The following is a 23,000-nucleotide window of genomic DNA, read 5'->3' on the forward strand; positions in this document are numbered from 1 at the left end:
TAACATTATAAAGCAAGTAAAATGTTAACAGTAAAAATAGTATGTGACTGTTGACTGCAAATTTCTTTTAGTTTTTGTGTATGTTTAATGTTTTTCATTATAAAATGTTGGAGGGAAAAAACCCAGGCAATCAAGAAAGAATGTAGGGCGCCTGGGTGGCTCAGTGGGTTAAGCCGCTGCCTTCGGCTCAGGTCATGATCTCAGGGTCCTGGGATCGAGTCCCGCATCGGGCTCTCTGCTCAGCAGGGAGCCTGCTTCCCTCTCTCTCTCTCTCTGCCTGCCTCTCTGCCTACTTGTGATTTCTCTCTGTCAAATAAATAAATAAAATCTTAAAAAAAATTTAAAAAAAGAAAGAATGTAAAAATCATGAAAATAGGACTTATATCATGGATAGCTTGTCACAGTGAGTATTAGAAGAAAGGAGAAGATGTGACCTATGACCACAAATGGCTTGCAACATGTTATTTGTGGTCCGCAAAATGTTTGTTTTTATGTTTAATTATCCTGTCTCTACAAGTGGAGATTTCACATAAAAATTCTAGATTTTTGCCTGCTCATTGTTAGAAGGATTTGAAAGGCAACACAATCGGTGGAATAGAATAGACAATCCAAAGGTAGATAGAGATTTGTGTGAAAATTATGCATATGAAAAAGGTTGTATTTCAGATTAGAGAAGAGATATATTACTCAGTAAAGCCACCTATGCAATTTTTGGAAAAATTTAAAGCCCAAATCCTTTCACACTCATTAAGCAAATATAAATTCCAGATGGAGCAAAGATTTAAATTTAAATAACCTATTTCTAGGACCTCGAGTCCATCAGTAGAATGATTTTATCCAAGTGGTTTTAACTAGAAACTTAAAAGAGTTAAATAGCCTATATCCCAAATCATAGGATTCCAGTAAATCCCGCTATATGTTGGAAAACAGAATAATATATGCTTTTGTAGTCTGTAAGATCTAGGTTTAAATCTTTTTTCTACTCTAAATCAGATTTTTTGCAAGGTATATAACCACTCAGACTTCGTTTCCTCACTAATATGTATTTTAAAAGTCTGCCATAGGGGGTTGTGAGGATCAGATGAAATTACATTCTATGAAACTCTTGCCCAATGCCTGCCTAGAAGTGAATGTTCAGTAAATTTTTAGTATAGAGGGATGAAGGAAACAGACTTTGAACAGCTGTGGGGAACTGACCCAGAACTGATGTTTACATGTAAAGGATGAGAAAATTCCTTCCATTAGCAAACATTTATTAAGAACTTACTGTATGCCATGCATCCTTTTGGCATTTGAACTATAAAAATAAAAATCTTTTAAAAAAATCTTAAATTAGGAAAGTCAGGTTTTATAAGAAAGGAATTCAAGTAGTGAGAATTTTTAAATTTGATAATTTACTTAAAATTAATATTGCTATAACACTGACATTTTCTGGCATGCTAGTTTCTTGTGTTAGTTAAAGGAAACATGATGTGGAAGGAATTTCCCAAGAAAAATTAATAGTTTGGCTACAACCATGAAAGATCCATTTCTCAGGATAACTATTAAGAGAGAGTGCATTACAGAGATGAGATACTAAATGAAATTGCTAAGTGGTGGGTGAAATGGTACTTAAAGGTTAAGTTTTTTTATGTACCTTCTTTTCCATTTAAATATTTTTGCTGGTTATTAGTATTTGCCTGGGCTTACCTTACCAAGTCATTTGTTTACACTAAATGAAGATAACAGACTTCTTAGGTTAGTTTTGCTGATATTTAGTAAAATAAGATCATATAAACTGCTTTTGCAACAACTTTTCATTAATGGTACTCTACTGTAGAGTAATGAATTTGAGATGGAAAAGCCACCTATGAGTAATCACAATTAGGCTAGGATTAAAAGTGTATGTATCTAATCTGCTGTTTTGGGATTATTGCCATAACTGAAATTTTGGTTCTGATATTTATCAGATTGAGGAAAGTATAAATTTTATGCCATATGCAGTTGGGTTTGGGGGCACCTGAGTGGCTCAGTCGTTAAGCAGCTGCCTTCAGCTCAGGTCATGATCTCAGGGTCCTGGGATTGAGCCCCACATCAGGCTCTCCGCTCAGCAGGGAGCCTGCTTCCACCTCTCTCTGCCTGCTTCTCTGCCCACTTGTGATCACTCTCTCTCTCTCTCTGTGTCAAATAAATAAATAAAATACTAAAAAAAAAAATTGTTTTATGTTACACCTAATGTCCGTCTGCTAATAAACTCAGTAACTATACCAGTTTGACATGACAAAAACATTTTAGCATGGAGTGGTAATAACTGTTCCTATAATAATGTGTTAATCATTTTCAGTAAAGAAATTGACGTAGAAATATTTTGCATCTTCCCCTGAGCATTCTCTATAATGATATGTTCTTTGATACATGCTGTAAATAAAAGGGTTTTTTTGTTGTTGTTGTTGTTTTTTTTAGTTTGCTGGAAACCATGTCTCACTATACAGATGAACCCAGATTTACCATAGAGCAGATAGATCTGCTTCAACGCCTTCGGCGTACTGGAATGACTAAACATGAAATTCTGCATGCCTTGGAAACTTTGGACCGTCTTGATCAAGAGCATAGTGACAAGTTTGGAAGAAGGTCCAGCTATGGAGGAAGTTCTTATGGGAATAGTACCAACAATGTTCCAGCATCTTCCTCCACAGCTACAGCTTCCACACAGACCCAGCATTCTGGAATGTCCCCATCTCCTAGCAACAGTTATGATACCTCCCCACAGCCTTGCACTACCAATCAAAATGGGAGGGAGAATAATGAGCGATTATCCACATCCAATGGAAAGATGTCACCCACTCGATACCATGCAAACAGCATGGGTCAGAGGTCATACAGTTTTGAAGCCTCAGAAGAGGACCTAGATGTAGATGATAAAGTGGAGGAATTAATGAGGTTAGTTCTTTTGCTTACTCAGAGTCCCCAAAATGTGTGTGTTCTTAGATTGGTTTTGAGTAATATACTGTATTTCAGCTACTTACCTGTAAGAACTATGATTTCCTCCTCCTCCTGCTGGAGGTGAAAGAAAATATTTTCAAGTTTTATGATTTTAATTGAAATTTTGTCTTCTCTACCATAGCCCTTTCTCTTTGCTGGCTGATAAGCCTTTTCCATTCTGTTTATCAAAGCAGAAGTTAACTTTCTCTTTATAGTACTAATTGCTAACATCTGAATTGCCAGCACATGCCAGTCCTTTGAGTTTTGAGAGAGAAGATGATTTTACCATGATACAGAATTTGTACAGTTTTTCACTCTAACATACCACAATAAAGTAATTATGAGCACCTATTATATAAAAAGTTGTGTTCTTCGGAAGAAAAATAAATATGGTTTCTATCCCTAAGAAGCTAAAGTTCTAATTTAATAGATAGCACATATATATATATGTATGTATGTACATACATACATATATATACATATAGAGTTCTAATTTAATATATACCATATATACACACACACACATACATATGTATGTATATATATTATGTATTACAAGGTAAATGTAAGCCTTTGTTGTTTTAAACACTGAGGAAAGAAGTCCACTTTCAAAAGAGGCAATTAGGAGAGACTTCACACTGGACCTGGAACAGTGTGAGGCCAGTAAGCGTGTGTTTTATTTGAATGTTGTGTTTCCAGGATCTAGAATTGTCTTTGGCACATGGTAAGGGTTTAATATGTTAAGTGAATGGATGAATTCGAGCTAAATCTAAAAGGATAGCTTTCATTTTGAAATATAGGAACTTTATTTAAAGTTAAAGGAATAGTAAAAGGTAGAGAAGGTAAGGCATGTTCAGTTTTATAAAGGTTGCATGAGCTCTAGACTATGGTAATAAGAATATTATTTTAGGATGCAGTACAGGTTTGGGAAGATTTTCGTTCCACACAAGTAGTTTATGTTTAATTTGTTTGGAATTAAGGATTTTTTACAGGTCTGTAGGAATAGACATCATAAAAGTATTGTTTTCAAGAGATTATCACTACTGTAGTAGGAGGAAAGTCTGCAGATAGATTAGTTACAGTAGATAAAGAAGTTGTAGCACAAATTTGTCAAAATAAAGTCAAAACCTGTAATGTTGAGTTATAGTTCTTCCTAAGGCTTTTAAGACTGAAGACGGTATAATGGTGACTTAATGTTGCATACGGAAGATCCATTCTCTAGTATCACAGTGGTAACTCTTTTAAATAAACTGTCCCGAATTTATTTTTAGGGTAGCCCTGCCTTGTGTGGAATTGTGAACTAAATGGACTCTTCCATCTAGATTCCAGTGTAATTCCTGTAATGAATGGTTTCATAGAGCAGCCATAGAACCCTGTTATTTAAACTTTTAAAACTTAAAATGTAAGAGATTAATTTGGTTTTGAATTCATTTTCACTTGTTAAAACAGCTGGCCAAAGTTAACATGAATTTAACATGTGTATCATTGTCGTGATTGAAAGGGAGAACCATTGCGTCAAGTAGAAGTTACTTAAGTCATTGAAATATAACAAGATTAGCTTTTAATTATCCTCAGTAGAGAGGATATCAATATAAAATTTATATTGTTGCTGTCATTGGTCAGTTTTAATAAGCTTTTAACATAACAATTAATTCCCAAATGTGTATTAGACTACCACAAAATTTGCGGAAACTTTCTTGTTAACAAAAGGCTCTGAATATTGGCCAAAGTCTAAAACTTGACTACAAGGGTCTAAAAACTTAACTGTTCGCTCTTATATTGGCGTAATGTTATAATACAACTGTGTTCTCAAAATAGAAAACCTATTTAGCAGTGACTAGGATTTGTAGCTAAATCCCACAATTAACACACATTCAAGTTTTATCATTAAAAATATGCATGTTTTTGCATTGAGTTTACTGCCACTTATTGCATAGTTACAATACTTTTATCTTTACCCTATTCTTTGCTTCTTTTTATGAACTGCTACTTTGGTTCTGTAATCATCTAAGGGTCTCATTGAACCTTCTGGCTCTCTGTAGTTCTCTGCCATTGTGTCCTCACCCACACCTGCACTCCTCCTTTATGCCCACCTCTTCTCAAGTTTGCACGTAATAATGATCCTTAGGTCAAAGGGAGAGGTTTATTGCATGGTTGTTCTCACTTTTAATCATCATAACCATGCTGTGTATGAGGTACAGTGGAGAAATTGAGATTCATTAAATTTAAATAAGAAGCCCAAGAAAATTGAAAGTGGGTAGAGCCTGAATTCTAACCCATGTCTTTATTACCATGTCTGTGGTATCTGTTGCCTCTGTAAATAAGTTTTTCATGTCTGTAGATTTCAGTAAGATTTTAAGAACAGTGGATGATGTAACACAAGTGGAAGTTGTGAATGACTTAATGGGCTGCTCCTCCCTCCCTCTACCCACTCCCATGATATTTGCCACTTCAGATCAGTTACTAACCAGAGGAATTTTTATTTGGTAGAATGTTAGAGAAATTTTTGAGCAGTGAATTTTTCTGAGTGTCCTGTGCCACATAGGGCTGTACTGCCCTTGCTAATCACTCAACACTATGAAATTGTAGTGGATTAGATTTGGTGGGCTCTAAGTGGGGAGAATGGGTATCTAAATGCCTTCCTGCCTCCTTTTCTAGATAATCATATATAATTCACATCTTGCGTGCTCACATTTCCCAACCTTTGTAACAGTCATAAGTATTTTTCAAATCACATAACCCATTGAGTTCATAGACTTAACACCTAAAAATTTCAAGGTACACAAAGGAAATTTTTTGTAGAAATTAACTTTTAACTGTATACCTGATAAACTTTTTAAGAAAGAAACTGCTACTTTCCCACTTTTTAATTGATTGGGGTAAAAAAAAAAAAAACCCTAGATAGTGAGTTCTCAACAATTTATTGAATATATAACATTTTAGGAAGGACTTTAAAGCAAAAAGCTAGAATGAAAAGCCCATATACATACTAGTATTTTTAAATTGCATCTATTAACATATATATTTGTATGTCAGCATATATATGTATATATTTGTTAATATTATAGTGTAGATCTATTCTTTCATATATATACTGTAAAATAACAATTGAAATGAGGCTTATCAAGAATTCATAAACAATGCCATATATTAAGTTGTTATTCTTAACTACCCATGTATTAAACTTTATGACTGTGTTTGTATTTTATATATAAGATGCAGGACTTTATTCCAAGCGCTCAACTGTATCCCTAACAATAGGCGATTTAGGATATTTATTTCCTAAATTCAGTTACTATGATGTGTATACATTAGAGTAGCTTTCCTTTTAAAGTTATCTTCAAAAATTTTAAATTATGCTTTATCTCCCTGTAGAAGTCAAAGGGAGGAGATTCTTATTCAAAAGTTAAAGAATTTGCATGTAATTGTATTTTCCCATCTGTGATATAGTCTATCCTTGTAGGTATTGCTCCATCTCTGGAAGTCATTGAGTTAGATGGCTACTTTAAGGAGTCTTAAAGAATGTGTAGTATATATCAACTGAGAGAATATGGAAGATCTTAAAGCATTCAACTTTTAAACATGTAGCCTTTAATAGTCTTTGTTCCAGAAATAGAAGGATTGCCATTTTGAGCTAGCACAAATAACTTTCCATTCTGATTTGGGAAGCTTAAACATATTTGAGATTAAGAATTTAGAGCTGTTTTATAAATTATCTAGATCAGGTTTGCCATTTTACAACCTTTTATCTTCAACTTCAAATTTGTTCATTCATTGAACAAATTAAGCTCTATTATATGCAAACCCCCTGATGAATAAGACACAGTCTTTGTGCTGAAAGACTTCACAGGCTAGTAGGAGCGATAAGACCAGATCAGGAATGACTATAATATAGAATAGCATGTAACATATTAGCATGTGAGTAGTTATAATTGAAATGATAAAGTTAGCTGTTGGAAGAAAGAGATCTTTTTTAGCTGTGAGGATCAGGGATAACTTCTCTGACTAGATGACAGTTCTATTGTATCTTAAAGAAAGGGTGATTCTACAGAGAGGCATTCCTGATTAATTCATTTTGGATATTAGAGGGGCGCCTGGACGGCTCAGTGGGTTGAGCCTCTGCCTTCGGCTCGGGTCATGATCCCAGGGTCCTGGGATCAAGCCCCACATAGGGCTCTCTGCTCAGCAGGGAGCCTGCTTCCCCCTCTCTCTCTGCCTGCCTCTCTGCCTACTTGTGACCTCTGTCTGTCAAATAAATAAACAAAATCTTTTAAAAAAGAAAAAAAAAAGGTCTGTAGATAACAATGGAAAATTTAGCAAGTTATAAAATTAATGGTAGTGGAAGGTGGAAAGGAAGAATTTTATGGAAAGCACCCAGATAGAAGAATTCAGTGTGGCTGTGATTTGGAAAAGGTGGTAGGAGGAGATGACATAGATTTGAAGTGGTTTGATGCCAGTAGACTGGTAGCTCATCTTGGAAGTAAGCTTTGGAGTCAAAGAAAAATCAATTTGTGTTTCACTCTAATTTCGTAAGACTTGAGGAATACAAATCATGAGGAATGTGAAATTTTGTAAGTGAATTGTGGTGAGTGCTGGGTGAAAATAAAACTTGAAAAAAATCAGTTCTCAAAAAAAGTGAAGAAAAGGGATTCGTTCTTTTTAAAGAGGATGAAAATTTTCAAACAAAGGGAGAAAGCAAGCAATAGGAGAGTATATGAAAATTAAATATGGAGTAAACAAAGGAGTTTTCACACCAAGAAACTCGTCATTTCAGAGTTGCTATGTGGACAGTAGGAGAGGCAGCTCAAGACTAAATAAGGGGGGATATTTGAGAGTTTAAAGAACAAGTTAACCTATAGATTGGAGATCTTTGAAATACACAAGAGAATTGGACACAACTGAAAGTTGAATACTATTACTATTTTGAAAATGCAGATTCCCCCCACTATCTGAAAGCACTTTTAGGAAAGAGCTCCATTAGTACGCGTTTTCACTGACTGAAACTTTTACCAAAAAAAAAAAAAAATGCTGTTACCATTCTAATGTAGGTCTTTTATAAAAGCAGAGAGGCATAATGCAAACTTTTAGAAAGCAGGGGATATCTGTACCTAGTGAAAATAACTAGACCAGGGCACCTAGGTGGTTCAGTGGGTTAAGCTGCTGCCTTCGGCTAAGGTCATGATCTCAGGGTCCTAAGATCAAGCCCCACATCTGGCTCTGCTCAGCAGGAAGGCTGCTTCCCCCTCTCTCTCTCTGCTTGCCTCTCTGCCTACTTGTGATCTCTCTCTGTGTCAAATAAATAAATAAAATCTTTTTTTAAAAGAAAGAAAATAACTAGATGACACATCACTGCTTGTGTCTAAATTGACTTCATAGAAATCTTTCCATGGTGCCTTAAAGTACCTCATGCAGATGTTTACTTCAGTCATAGGTGGTTACAGCAGATCATTTGTTTTTTCTTTCCATAAGATTCTTTCTGGTGTTTTATAAAATAATGATCATTGTTTATTGAATGCTTTTACAGTTTCAAAAATTTTTACATTGAAGAATTTTTTATTTTATATATTATACACATATACATATACACACATTTAATACTATATTTCATTTAAATTTAATTTCAGTGTGTGGAGAAAAATTTCAAGAGTCTTGTGATGAGGGCTTTAATGTTCTCATTTTACTAAATGATGAAACCAGGGTCTAGCTATATTAAATCACTTGCCCAAGCATAACCTTATTTTTTAAGTCTTGAGTTTTTCTTAGATTTGAAAAAGCTTCTCTCTGGTAAAACAGTTGACAAAAGAGGTTTTGTTACTATTTTTTTTAACTCATTGTGGGTACTTACAAACTTGCCAAGTAAATCTAAAAATATAGTCTATGAGAGGGTAAGTGAATTGCTGCTGTTTTGCAGACTTTTTGAAGTTCCTTCTGTCTTACTGCAGTCCTTGATAATATTGTACTGCAAGGCTGTGAATAATTCACAAACTGGATATTTTCTATTGGAATAATTGAGTGTTATCTTCTCTTTATGATTTAGTGTCTACTCTAGGTGAATTCAATTTAAAATAAATTGATTTAAATTCCAATTTAAATTAGTAGTCAAGAAAATATCATTTAATCATTTTCCCCACCAAAAGCACATTTTTAATTTAACCTAATAAATATTCTCTTTTGTGTATGTGTGTATATGTTAGTCACCATATAGTCTGTCATTAGTTTTTGATGTCAGTGTTCCATGATTCACTATTTACGTGTAGCTCCCAGTGCTCCATGCAATCCATGCCCTCCTTAATACCCATCACTGGGCACACCCATCCCCCCTTCTAAAACCCTCTGTTTGTTTCCTGGAGTCCATAGTCTCCATAGTCTCCCACTCTGATTTCTCCTCCTTCATTTTTCCCTTCTCCCAATATCCTCCATGCTATTCTCTCTTAAACTCAGTTTTCACTTTCCTAGATGGCTATTGTATATATTTCAATGCAGTACTTTATTTAAAAATTTTCAGATTAATTTTGAAGTTCTATCAGAAACTAAATGATTTAGTTGTTTTATTTACATAAGGCAAGTGAATGTCATACCACTGAAGTCATCTCTTGCTCAGCTGCTTATTGGTGGGTATTTGCGAGCCATTTGGCCTATACTACCTATCTGTATTTTACTGAGCAGTTTATTTTATTTGACTTTAAAGTGTATTTATTTGTGCCTTTTTCTTTCCGATACATAGTTTTTAAATAAAATGAAAATCATATTTTTCAAAGAAATAACTTCAAATATAAATAAGTGAAAGTTTTGGAAAGAATCTAGCTAGTATCTAGATCAGAATCTAGGTGAGTATGAGAAATTTTAAATATTGGATTAGGCCCCGGACTATTTTCTTTCCCTAGGAGTCTTTTTGACTAGGATTTCCAACCAGTAGATCAGGAAAGCACTATAAGAGCTTCAGATTGAAAGTTGTCCCTACTGTTGGTTCTCTAACCTTTTTCAGAATTCCTGAAAGGGAACATGGAATCCACCAACAGAATGTATAGCCCCTTCCTCACCAAGGGGCTAAAATACCTGCTTTAAGTCAAATCACAGCTGGTTCTTTTTGAACAGGATCTTTTCTTTCATTGCTTCAAATAATCTTTAAAGAGACTTGAGCTCCTAATAGAAGTTTGTGGTTCATTTACAAAATGATTTGTAAAGATTTCATGGTCTCTTTATCTCAGATCAAAGGTCAGCAAACTTTTTCTGGAAAAGACTAGATGGTAAGCATTTTATACTTTGTGGCCAAGAGGTAAAATTGAGAATATAATGCACATACTTACAGCTAAGAGAAAACAAAAAGATCACAAACTTTTATTGACAAAATTCAATATAGAATATTAGTAATTGGAAATAGTTTTTAAAATACAGGTCTACCAATGAGAAGAATGGAATTTTTGGTGGGGAGGACATGATACTTAGCTTAATTCATGTTCAAAGTTAGTGTTCTCCGTCACCAAGTAATGATTGCAAGTGTTCATCTGTGAAAACCATTCTTAGCTCATAGGTTGTATAAAAACAGATGGGAGACCAGATTTAGCCATATTTTGCTGACCCTATATGAGATTATAAATTACTGCTCTTCTGTGTTGCTTTTGAGCTTGATGAAAAATCAGTGCTTTACTTATGTAATCCTCTTGGACATAAAGCATTCAAAGAGAAATTGGTTGGCTTTAAGGGTTTCAGTATAAGTTTTACTTTATTATTCTGATGGGGAAATAGAAGTCTTGCCTCTCATTGTTATTCTAGTAAATGTCTAGTCTTTTGAGAGTTTGTTGTTTTCTGGTGGAGGAAAAATTAGGTCCAAAATATGTAATCTCAAGAACATAGTATAACATAACTTTAAGTTCTAGATATTACATATAACAGGAAATGAATAAATACCTTTTTTATATTTAAAAAATTCTATATTCACCTCATCCCACTTATTTATTTATTTATTTATTTATTGGCTTAACAGGAAAAAGAAGGCAAATTAAATTTCCTAAAATGGCTAATATTTTAGCAGTTGTAAGAATGATGATGATTTCTGTTCCTTTAACAAAGGTTTTAAAATGACTAAACATGATATTTATGCAGTTGTGAGTTAACACGCAAGCTCACAAGCTACTCACAACTGATTTTTGTTGTTGTTGTTGTTTTTTATTTTTCTAGGGCTTCTGTCTGTGTAAGGTATATTCATTCCTCAGTAATGAAACTTAGTATATACCATATGGCAGCCTTGTTCCTAATGTGAATTATACACAGCATGCGATTAACCATCCTCTGGTATGAGACTTATATCTCCTGTGGCATTCACTAATGCGTCTGTCTGATGGTGTGATGTTTTAGGACTTGAATATTTGGTGTTTCTTGGTTTGTTTTAATTTCATATTTTCACACAAGCTTGGTCTGTTTACCTTTATTTTTGTGTCCTTTCTTTCTATGTTCTCCCCACCTCTCTGCTTCACCTTTCTTAGCAAAGATGAGGATTTCTACCTTCAACATACATTGTTGGTCTTGTCTTCTGTTTTTGTTAGGAGGGACAGCAGTGTGATAAAAGAGGAAATCAAAGCCTTTCTTGCCAATCGGAGGATTTCCCAAGCAGTTGTTGCACAGGTTACAGGTAAGAGCTGAAGAGCCCTTTATTCTGGAATCATGTCTAGTCTCTGCCTTCTGGTGCAGATGTTGGAATATTGCTTGCATTTCTGCATTGCAGTGCAGACCTGTCAACTTAGGCATAATAATGTATGCCTGTGATTTAAAACCCATTGTCTCTGGTATCATGGAACTTCTCCAGTGATTTTTTTTTTTTACTTGTGCTAGTAAATTTTATAGCATTTGTGATAAGCACAAAATTCCCCATTTTATGGCTAAAGAAGGGTTCTGTGGTTTTCTTGTAATTGTGACAAAGCTCATGACACACGCACATCCAACTGCTACCTACATTTCATATTTTTTTAAAAGCTTTACGGTCCTCCTAATTCCTGATTTTACCAATTAAAAAATGATTCATGAGAGTAAAGGAAGTTTTGTTGTTTTTTTTAAATCACCTTTCTCTATGTGAAAGCTTTCCTCAAACCATTACTGAGAAGATAAGAGTTATCATGGTTTCTCTTTGTTCTTTATATCTCATCCCATTACCCACCCCACCACAGCCCCATCTTCAGTGTGTGGTGTATATGTGTCATTCTCTATTCAGATTGCGTTTTTTTATGGAGTTCTTAAATTCTGGGGTAGTATGTCTTCTTTGTTGGTATTTAGTCTTCCCTTCTTGGATATCAGTGGTTTATAAGACCTTAATAAAATCAACTATGCCCTAGTCATGAGAGGAACCAGAAACTCTTTTAACTACGTTTTGTAGTTGATACATTGTTGTATGTTGTCCATTAATAGATAGGAAAATTATATTTTTCCTCCCCCCACCCTTTTTTAACATGCCATTAGCAGCTATGTGACTTTGGGCTTTTTAGCCTCTGCATCTCAGTTTCTTACCTCTACAATGAAATAGTTGGATCTGATCATACAGTACCTTCCAGTTTTAAGATATCATTTCTGTTCTCTAGACATCGATATATATTGAAGCTAATTTACCTAAAAGGTTGTTATTGACCATAAATATGGTTAAAGATGAAACTTGAGACCTCAGGAGTCTTAAATTTCATCCCAAGAATCTAAGGTCAACCAATCTTAATACATGTATGTGTGTATAATATATAACACTAATAATATATTTTTATAAATGATGCCTCTGTTCACGGTAAAAGATTTTAATAAAAGGCATATCCTTCCATTTAGAAATCTTAAACAGGGGGATGGTGTGTGAATTTAATTTTTATAATTTTCAAAAAAATATTTAAAATAAATTCTTACCTTTATCTCCAAGGATTAAGGAATATGCTAACGGGACTGTAAGGGCAAGTTAAGTGAGTTTTACCAAAATCCACTGATAGGCACTATGAAAAGATGGAGTGTTTTCTTTAGGACTTTTACTTTGCCTCCAAGATTATAAGCAATAGTATCTTCTAGTTTGCCAGCCTACAGAAAAGAACAAAATTGTAGTGTTATAGAACAGTATTATAGAGTTGACTTTTTTTTTCCAGGTGGAAATATTTCTCAGCATCTTGAATACTCTGAATCTTGAATCATCTTAGACTTTTAAAATAGTAGTTTTTAAAACCCACCTGACTTTGATGTAAATTATAATAAAGTACCTTTAAATGGAATTTCTTAGGAGTAAAAAGGATTAGCTATACAATAGTGGATTAAACATAGTAGCCTTGCCTTTTGGGAAAGGGAGAATGAAAGATGTTTCAGCATCTTGCTATTCAAAGTGTAGTCCATGGAAGAGCTAATTTGGAGCTTGTTAGAAATGTAAAGATACAGAGTACCACTCTACATGTACTGAATCAGAATTTACATTTTAATCAGATCCCCAGGTAATTTTGGATTGAGAAGTACTATTCTAGGAGATTGGTAAGCTTTCCTGACATTAACTTCAATGGACTGGCATAGTTCTAACATTGTCCCACTCAGTAAGAGTCATCATTATGCCATCTCCTGTTTTTGAAAATATCTGTTTAACACATGGACCTTTCTTTTGCTGCGGTAACCATAGGATTTGATGCTGTTAAAAACTTCTTTCCCCATTTCAACCTCAGTCCAACTTGTTCTTCCTCCTCTTCATTTTTGCTCGAGAAGCTTGGGTGCATTTTCCCTTAATCATATATCTTTGATAGTTCTCCATTGTCTGAAAAATGAAACTCCTTATAGTCTGGCACCAGCCTCCTTTTTATTGTCATCTTCTATTCACTATTCTCCTTAGCTAAATTTAGGTCCTTGCCATTTTCAGAATTCTCCTCGCTTGGATCCTTACAAATCGTTTGTGCCTAGGATGCCTTTCCCCATCTCACCTTAGCCTTATAAAATCGTGTTTATCAAGATTAGCTATTATTATTCTCATTCTGACTTCTCTGATCACTTTGGCTCCTGTAGACTTCTCTTTTTTTCTAAAATCAATTACACTAAGTTCACCATGCTTAGATACTAAGCCCCATTTCAGTTATGCATTTGTTTATGCATTTAGAGTTCTTTACATGCCATGATCTTTCTTATATATCCTAAGAGTCTAGCATTATTCGTGCTCTCTGAAGATTTTGTATTTACCTATCTACATTGTAGTGCTGTCTTATAGGGTAAAGGGAATTTTAGTGAAGCTAACACAAGCTATACATATGAAAATTTATCCAGTGACTTTGTCCAGTGATGTTCCCTCTCCAAAAATAATTATTTATTTACTCCAAAAGTGCAGCATGAGTTTCTGCCCTTAAGGAAACCTGTTTTTTTCTCTTATCTGCTTTAATTGAATTATTTACATAAGTCAGGGGAGTGGGGATCATTTACAACCTCATTGTTTCATTGTCCCATTGATAAACTTGGTGAATTCATGTATTTCTCATGTATTATTGTGTTATGCTTTCATCCGGCCCATCTAGCCATCAAGCTAGACTTAGGGACAGGGCTTTTCATTCTAGAAAAGAGATCCAGTTACAGAATAGTGAGTTGGTGAGAACCAATATAAAGCCTGGCTCTCATTACTGGCATACTGGCACAGGTAGCCTATGTAAGGAAGCCTTCTAGCATTTAGGACTAACTCACTATGGGTACCTGATCTCAGTATATAGGCACTTTTTTATCTTTAAACAAATTAGTCCAGTGTATCTTACAGGAATATCTGCCTGATGAAATCTGCCCCAAAATAAAGTTTAAGATGTGGCGTTCCAGAATCTTTGTCCTATAATGGAGTCTTAAAAAGTTAAATTCAGGGGCACCTGGGTGGCTCAGTGGGTTAAAGCCTCTGCCTTCGGCTCAGATCATGATCCTCAGGGTCCTGGGATCAAGCCCCACATTGGGCTCTCTGCTCAGCAGGGAGCCTACTTCCCCCTCTCTCTCTCTCTGCCTGCCTCTCTGCCTACTTGTGATCTCTGTCAAATAAACAAACAAACAAATAAATAAATAAAAGTTAAGTTCGACTCTAATATGTGAAATAATGAAATAAATCAACCTTGAGATAAAAATGAGAACAAGCATAACAAAAGAAAATGCTAAATAAAAAAAATGTAGTGAGGTGCAAAATTATAACACATGTGCTTGTTCCAGAAACAAATACAGAGGCTTCTTTTTATAGATTTGGAGGATTTCTATAATAAGATAAACAAGAAGTTCATGGGTGGGGTCTGTATAAATAATATCCTACTGATAGGAAAAATGACAGTATAAACAGGATATAATAGTGCCTGCTGAATTTCCCAGCATGTTATTTGTAGCTTCTTTCACAGAGTCACAGCTGCTCCCACCAAGGGTAGCTTTTTACCTCTGTTAGAGGTTGAGCAGGATTCTAAATTCTGACTAACAATGGTGGGATGGGGAGCATAGCCCTTGCTTTAGTAATAACCCACACGTGGGTTTTATATTCACTTTCATGGTAAAACATTTTCTTTGGCTCTTAGAGTTACTAAAATATGATTTTCTTTTTAAGTGACCTCTGGGAAAAATCAAGGAGGCAGCATAAGTGAGTAAGTGGGCAGAGCATGAGGGAGTGCTTATCAGCCAAAAAATACAGTAATTGGATTCATATCGTCTTAAAATTGATGAAGAAGAAAAAATTTACATCTCTGAATTTTAAGAAATCTAACACAATTTTGTTTTCTTGAGTGATAGTAGTGTAATGAAAAAGCAACCACGAAACTTTAGAATACCAAAGTTCTAGTCCTTCTGTCTTAAATAGCCTTGGGGTCCTGGGAAGAATTATGTAGCTTCTCTGAGTCTCATTTTCCTTATTTATAAGATGAGAGGCTTTGACCAAGTATTTCCAAGAATATTTTTGAGTTATCAAATTCTGTCCTGTTTTTTTTTTGTTTTTGTTTTTGTTTTTTAATTTATTTATTTGACAGAGAGATCACAAGTAGGCAGAGAGGCAGGCAGAGAGAGAGAGAGGAGGAAGCAGGCTCCCTGCTGAGCAGAGAGCCCGATGCGGGACTCGATCCCAGGACCCCGAGATCATGACCCGAGCCGAAGGCAGCGGCTTAACCCACTGAGCCACCCAGGCGCCCCTGTTTTTTTGTTTTTTAAAGATTTGTTTGAAAGAGAGAGAGAGAGGGTGAGCATATGAGTGGGGGAAGGGGCAGAGGGAGAGAATATCCAAGCAGACTCTGAGCTTAGAACCCAGCACAGGACTGGATCCCATGACCCATGAGATCAGGACCTGAGGCAAAACCAGGAGTTGGACATTCAACCAACTGAGCCACCCAGGCGCCCCAAATTCTATTCTGTTTTTAAACAAAGTTCATTTAGGGACGCCTGGGTGGCTCAGTTCGTTAAGCGGCTGCCTTCGGCTCAGGTCACGATCCCAGTGTCCTGGGATGGAGTCCCACATCGGGCTCCTTGTTCTGTGGGGAGCCTGCTTCTCCCTCTGCCACTCTGTCTGCCTGTGCTCTCTCTCTCTGACAAATAAATAAAATCTTAAAAAAAAAAATTAAACAAAGTTCATTTAAGCAGTATGCATCTTACCGTCTCATTCCCAAAATATAAGAATTTGTGTAGAGAAAGCTCTGAACCAGTTTTAGAAATGTTCCAACTGTACTTAGATCACTTCCCTTTTTTAAATTTATGTTTAAAATGAAGTTTGAAAACACTGCATATTCAATCTAATTATAATAATTTCTTTACAGAGATAGGTATATATTGATCCTGTCCTTAAATGGAGAACTTCAGACCAGATACTAAAAACCAACTAAAGTGTCAGTATCCTTTTTTAAAAATAGACTTCATTTTTTAGAGCAGTTTTAGATTCACAGCAAAAGTGAGTGGAAACTACAGAGTTCCTGTTTACTTCCTACCCCCTCCACATGCACAGACTCCGTACTACGGGCACCTCCCACTGGAGTGCTACTTTGTTATAATGTGTAAAGCTACATTGACACCATTATTATCACCGAAAGTCCATAGTTTACATTATATTTAAATGGTTTTGTACATTCTGTGGGGTTTTTTTAAAAAGTATAATGACAAGTATCTGCCATTATAATATCATAATATGATGCTACGGTTTCACTTCCTAAAAATCCTCTGTGTTCTGCCTGTTCATCCCTTTTTTTCTCCCTGCTAACCCCTTGGCACCCACTGTATTTTTACTGTCTCTATAGTTTTGCGTTTTCCAGAATGTTATCCTAGAATATGTAGCTTTTTCATGTTGGCATCTTCCTCTTAGTAATGTGGTTTTAAGATTCCTTAAATGTCTTTTCATAACTTGATAGCTCATTTCTTTTTGGTGCTAAATAATATTCCATTGTCTGAACTTAACACAGTTAATTCAGCCATTCATTACTGAAGGACATCTTGATTGCCTCCCAAGTTTTGGCAGTTATGAATAAAGTTATAATGTTGGTGGGGCATATATCACAGACTGTAGTATTGTCCTAATGTCATATAACAAAATATAACTAATTGTCAAGCTCATTTAACAAAATTTTATCAATTCCTGCATAATGAATTTCACTAGTTTTAGATAGATCTCTGATATGAAGGCAGTTACCTGTCTACAAAAGGCTAATTTCTATATTTGAGATTTAACATCTGTCTCCAAATTGAAAAAGTTTAAAGTTTTTGTTTGTTAGGAGAAAACTTCTTTTTAGATCTTTGAATGGACTGCAGTTACCAACAATGTAAAAATTTTTGCAGAGTGCAGTTAGGATTTTCTCTTGCTTTGGAGCCTCTAGAGAATAAGAACAAATGTTGTCCCGTGGTTCAAAAAATTCTTGCTTTTTTATCTCATTTTCTTCTATCTTCTGCAATTTGTTGGCAAACTATTTTCTCATAAACATAACACATAAGGTTATGTTTTCCTTTTCCTAGAGAAAAAGTCCAGCCTCTATATCTGAATACCCACATTTTCTCACTTTGGTGATAGCTGAGTAAGAAATTGGGGTGAAATTAACTTCAGAAGATACTTTTATTGTTAGAAAATCAATTTGCTACAATTCTTGAAGTTCTTGAAATTCATTGTCCTATCAAGGCTTTCATCATCTCAAATACAGTGTATAGGGCTGCACATTTTTAGTGTCAAAGTTAAGAAGGTTGGTTTGCAAGTGAGAATAAGATTTTTCCTCCACCTGTATTTAAAGTAGAAACTATATTTAAAAAATTTTTATTCCACCATAAGCTTCGACAAAAGTGACTTTAAAAGGTTAGACATAGATGTGGCTTTTTCCCTAATTAGTCATTTTCATTTTTGCTTCTCACTAATTCTTGTTTCCTAAGATGATGGAGAAGTCTTTGCCTGTAGTATAATATTACTTAAGCAGTTTTAGAAACTATTTCTTACTTAACATAAGTTAATTTTCCTTATATTTTAAAAAAAAACAACAGGAATAAGTGACAGAATACCCTAGTAAATAAGTCAGAAGGTTTCTGTGATAAAACAGCAAAATCTAAAGTTCAGCTGTAGTTCATGTGAGTCATCAGGCAATATTATAAATATCTTCCTGCAGAAAAAAGCTTTGAAGGGATAAATACCATTTTTTGTAAACTATATTATGGTCTTTTATGTGTTAAGGAATTATTCTGTTAACTCTTGACGTTTACTCAGCGATAGATTTTTTTTTTTAAGATTTTTTATTTATTTATTTGACAGAGAGAGATCACAAGTAGGCAGAGAGGGAGGCAGAGAGAGAGAAAGGAGGAAGCAGGCTCCCTGCTGAGCAGAGAGCCCGATGCGGGACTCGATCCCAGGACCCTGAGATCATGACCTGAGCTGAAGGCAGCGGCTTAACCCATTGAGCCACCCAGGCGCCCTCAGCGATAGATCTTAAATCAAAGGATTTGACCTCAGTTGCTACAAATAATTTGTTCTGTCAGGAAGACATACTAGATTTAGTAGTGTGTAGTTACTAACTTTAGTAACTTCTAACTTTAGTAAATTCTAACTTTAGTAACTTCCTTAGGTAAGGAACTGAAGCTTGAGCTAACCAAACTAACAAGTTTGAGGGTGTTGGTATCTGAGAGGTCTATAAAATTGTTAAACAATCATTCAGACTCTTATGGCCTTTAAGAAAGCTTTTAATATCACCATGTGTCAACTTTAGCTAAATTTAACTGTATCTTTTGATATTACAAAACTTGAGATATGCAGGGGAAATGTGCTTTTTTCCTTTATTTTTAATCACTTTTATTTAGATAAAATTTGTGTAAGAATACTGGTCTCTGAATTGTACCACATTTATACAGTGGTATAACCAAAATTAGGAGATAAAACATTTTTGGTATTCATCAGGCTCTTCCTGCCCGTTTGCAGTCATATACCTTACCCCACTGCAAGTCCCTGCCACCCACAGATCTGCATTCTGTCAGTATAATTTTGCATTTTCTAGAATGTCATTGACTAGAATCATACAATACGTACCTTTTTTTTATGTGTCACTTCTTTCTTTTTGTGACTTCTTTCACTTATGATACTTTTGAGATTCATTAGTGTTGTTACATGTATCCACAGTTCTTAAGTTTTAAATGCTGAATACTAGTTAATGGAATGGCTATAACAAAATTCATTTATCCATTAATCAGTTGATGGCCATTTGAGTAGTTTTCAGGTTTGGGCAATTATGAACTAAATTGCTGTTAACATTTGTCTGTATGGCTTTACGTGGATATATGTTTTTTCATACCGAGGAGTGGGATTGTGGTGTTATTGGTAAGTATATGTTTAACTTTTCAAGAAACTGTCAAACTGTGGTCCAAAATGGCTATACCATTTTGCACTCCCACCAGCAGTATATGAGATTTCAGTTGCTCTGCATTCTCTTCAACACTTGGTATTTAGTATTTGTGTTTCTCTTTAGGTTTAGCCATTCTAGTGCATATGTAATAGCATCTCACTCTAGTTTTATTTTGCATTTTTCTAATGATTAATTATGTTGAGCATCTTTTCAGATGCTCATTTGCTATTCATGTATCTTCTTAGGTGAAATGTCTGTCAAATCTTTTACCCATTGTTTTTTAATCAGATTGTTTCCCTTACTATTGATTACAAGAGTTCTATGTATATTCTGGGTACAAGTCCTTGAAAAAGTGGATATAACAGTTATCCTATTTTGAGACTTGCATTTTCATTTTCCTAGTGTTATATTTCAAAGAGCACATGTTTTCATTTTAAGTTATATTTATCTTTTTTTTCCCTTTATGGTTCATGCTTTTTGTGTCCTAAGAAAATATTCCTAAATTAAGTCTGAAAGATTTTCGTATGCTTTCTCCTAGAAGCTTTATAGTTTCAGCTTTGTACATTCAGGTCTATGAACCATTTCAAGTTAATTTTTTGTGTATGCATAAAGTAAAGGTTAAGACCTACTTTTTTTCTCCAATTGTTGGAGCACCATTTGTTGAAAATGGTCAGCAGTGGTCAGGTGACTAGTTTTTCCCTACTCAGTTACATTGGCACCTTTGTCAGAAATCCACTGAGTATTTATGCCTGGGTCTATTTCTGGACTGACTGTTGTATTCCATTGGTCTTTGCGTTTATCCTTATAACAATACAAAACTATAGATTTTTGTAGTAAGTCTTGAAGTTTTTCTTTCTTAAGATCACTGTTATTCTAGGTCTTTGGCATTTCCATATACATTTTAATATTACCTTGTCATTTTCTACAAAAAAGGTATTTGTAATGAGATTGGGATTGGGATTATCTTGAATATAGGTCAGTCTGTATTAGGAATTGACATCTTAATACTGAGTATTTTAATCCATGAACATGGTATGCCTTCATTTCTTTAGATCTTTATTTCTCTCAACCATGTTAGTTTTCAGTGTATAGGTCTTACATATATTTTCTTGAATTATCTCTGTTTTGCATTTTTGATACTATTACATTGGTACTATCTTTAAAGTTGATTTCTAGTTGTTTGTTTCTTGAATCATAGAATAATTGATTTGGGTATATTGATATTCTGTTTTCTCATCTTGCTAAATTCATTTATTCTTGTAGCTTTTTAAAAAATTCTTAGGATTTTCTCTTTGGACAATCATGTTATCTGTGAGTAGACTTAATTATCCTTCTTCCTTTTCTTTCTTTTTTTTTTTTTAGATTTTATTTATTTATTTGACAGAGAGATCTCAATTAGACAGAGAGGCAGGCAGAGATAGAGGGGGAAGCAGGCTCCCCACTGAGCAGAGAGCCCGATGCGGGGCTCTATCCCAGGGCCCGAGATTATGACCTGAGCCAAAGGCAAAGGCTTAATGCACTGAGTCATCCAGGTGCCCCCAGAACTAACAGACTTTGCTCACTCTTTGTCTTCATTAATTCTTGCAATATTTCAAACTTTTTCATTATATTTGTTATGGTGATCTGTGATCAGTTATCTTTGTGTTACTATTGTAATTGATTTGGAGCATCATGAACTGCTTCCGTCTAAGACAGCCCCTCCTTCTTCCTTTTCAGTGATTGTGCCTTTTATTTCTATTTCTTGCCTCAATCCACTGATTAGGACCACTGGTTAAAAACTGAACATAGTAATGAGAACGCATATCTTTGCCTTTTCTCCAAGCCTAGGGAGCAGGCATTCACTCTTTCACCATTAAGTGTGTTCTTAGTGTTAGGTTTTTCATAGCTGCCCTTTATCGAGATCCCCTTCAAGAGAGTTTCCTCTGTTACTGGTTTCTGAGAATTTTTGTCATGAGTGGATGTTGTATTTTTGTCAAATACTTTTTCTGCATCTACTGAGATTACCTCATGACTTTTCTTTTTTAGTCTTGTTAATATGGTGAATTACATTGATTGATTTTCACACGTTAAACCAACCTTGCACTTTGGGAAAAATTCCACTGACTCATGATGTATTATCCTTTGTATATGTTTTGATTCAATTTGCTGATACTCTAGTACTGTAGAGTATTGTAGTATTGTAGTATCTGTGCTCATTAGGGGTATTGTTCAGGGATTGTTTTGCTTTTTCCATTTCCTGTAATGTCCTTCGTCTAGTTTATTATTATGATAATGTGGCCTCATAAGATGAGTTGGGAAGTGTTTCTTTCCTTTGTGTTTTTAGAAGAATTGATGTAGAGTTGGTGTTATTTCTTTCTTAAATATCTTTGAAACTGTGCTTTTTTTTTAGAAAAATAGTGATTATCTTACACTTGGCTGTTACTTAACTAAAGGATAGGGTTTCTATCTTGTACTGAAGGCTGCAGATAGCATATAGAATCTCCACTATAGAATAATGGAGATTATCAGATCCTTAATACCTCAAAGGTTGCCAGCACTTTTCTACATGATTTTATCCTTGGCAGAAATACTTTTCTCTTGCCTATTGCCTAAAATAGCAAGATTACAAACCACAAACCAAATTGAATTTACTTTAGATAGAGCAATAACCCTTCCCCTGTGCCCTACTATGCCTGAGTATAGGACATAGTTTTTACTCACTTAAGCTTGAGATTTTGCTTCCTGTAGTAGTTTTAAAAATATTGAATGGCCTGTCTTTAAATCTGTTCCCAAGCAGATCTGTAGACAGTTTCTTGGTTTCCAACACATTGATTTTAATGTACATATCCAATATAACATTACCCCAGGCTTGCTGTCATTGTTCTTGATGAGAACGTAGGGAAGAGTTTTAGAAACTTTTTTAAAAAGATTTATTTATTTATTTATTTGACAGAGAGAGAGAGAGAGAGATCGCAAGTAGAGAGGCAGGCAGAGAGAGAGAGAGAGAGAGAAGCAGGCTCCCTGCTGAGCAGAGAGCCTGATGCGGGACTCGATCCAGGACCCTGAGATCATGACCTGAGCCAAAGGCAGTGGCTTAACCCACTGAGCAATCCCCAGCACCCCTTTAGAAACGTTCTTAATGTGATCTTTATTTAATGTTTTGAGACATTTTAAAGACTAGAATTTGCTGTTTTCATAAAAGTGCATTTTTTTCTCCTTTGACTGCTGTGAATATAAAGATTGACCATGGTACCCAAGACCTTTTGTTGCTAAATATTTTTTTAG

General features: G+C 34.9%; 1 protein-coding gene across 8 annotated transcripts in view; it reads left to right on the forward strand.

Annotated features, from left to right (window-relative positions):
* Window positions 1-23,000, forward strand: part of HMBOX1 (homeobox containing 1) — a 196,153-nt gene that overhangs the window by 81,571 nt on the left and 91,582 nt on the right. For all 8 annotated transcript variants that reach the window (XM_044225031.1, XM_044225029.1, XM_044225033.1 and 5 more), the window contains exons 3-4: window positions 2,443-2,919; window positions 11,505-11,590. In XM_044225031.1, the coding sequence (XP_044080966.1) occupies window positions 2,443-2,919; window positions 11,505-11,590 (563 nt within the window). The remainder of the gene's footprint in view (window positions 1-2,442; window positions 2,920-11,504; window positions 11,591-23,000) is intronic.

Source organism: Neovison vison, chromosome 11, assembly GCF_020171115.1.
Source record: "Neovison vison isolate M4711 chromosome 11, ASM_NN_V1, whole genome shotgun sequence".
Taxonomy (NCBI): Eukaryota; Metazoa; Chordata; class Mammalia; order Carnivora; family Mustelidae; genus Neogale; species Neogale vison.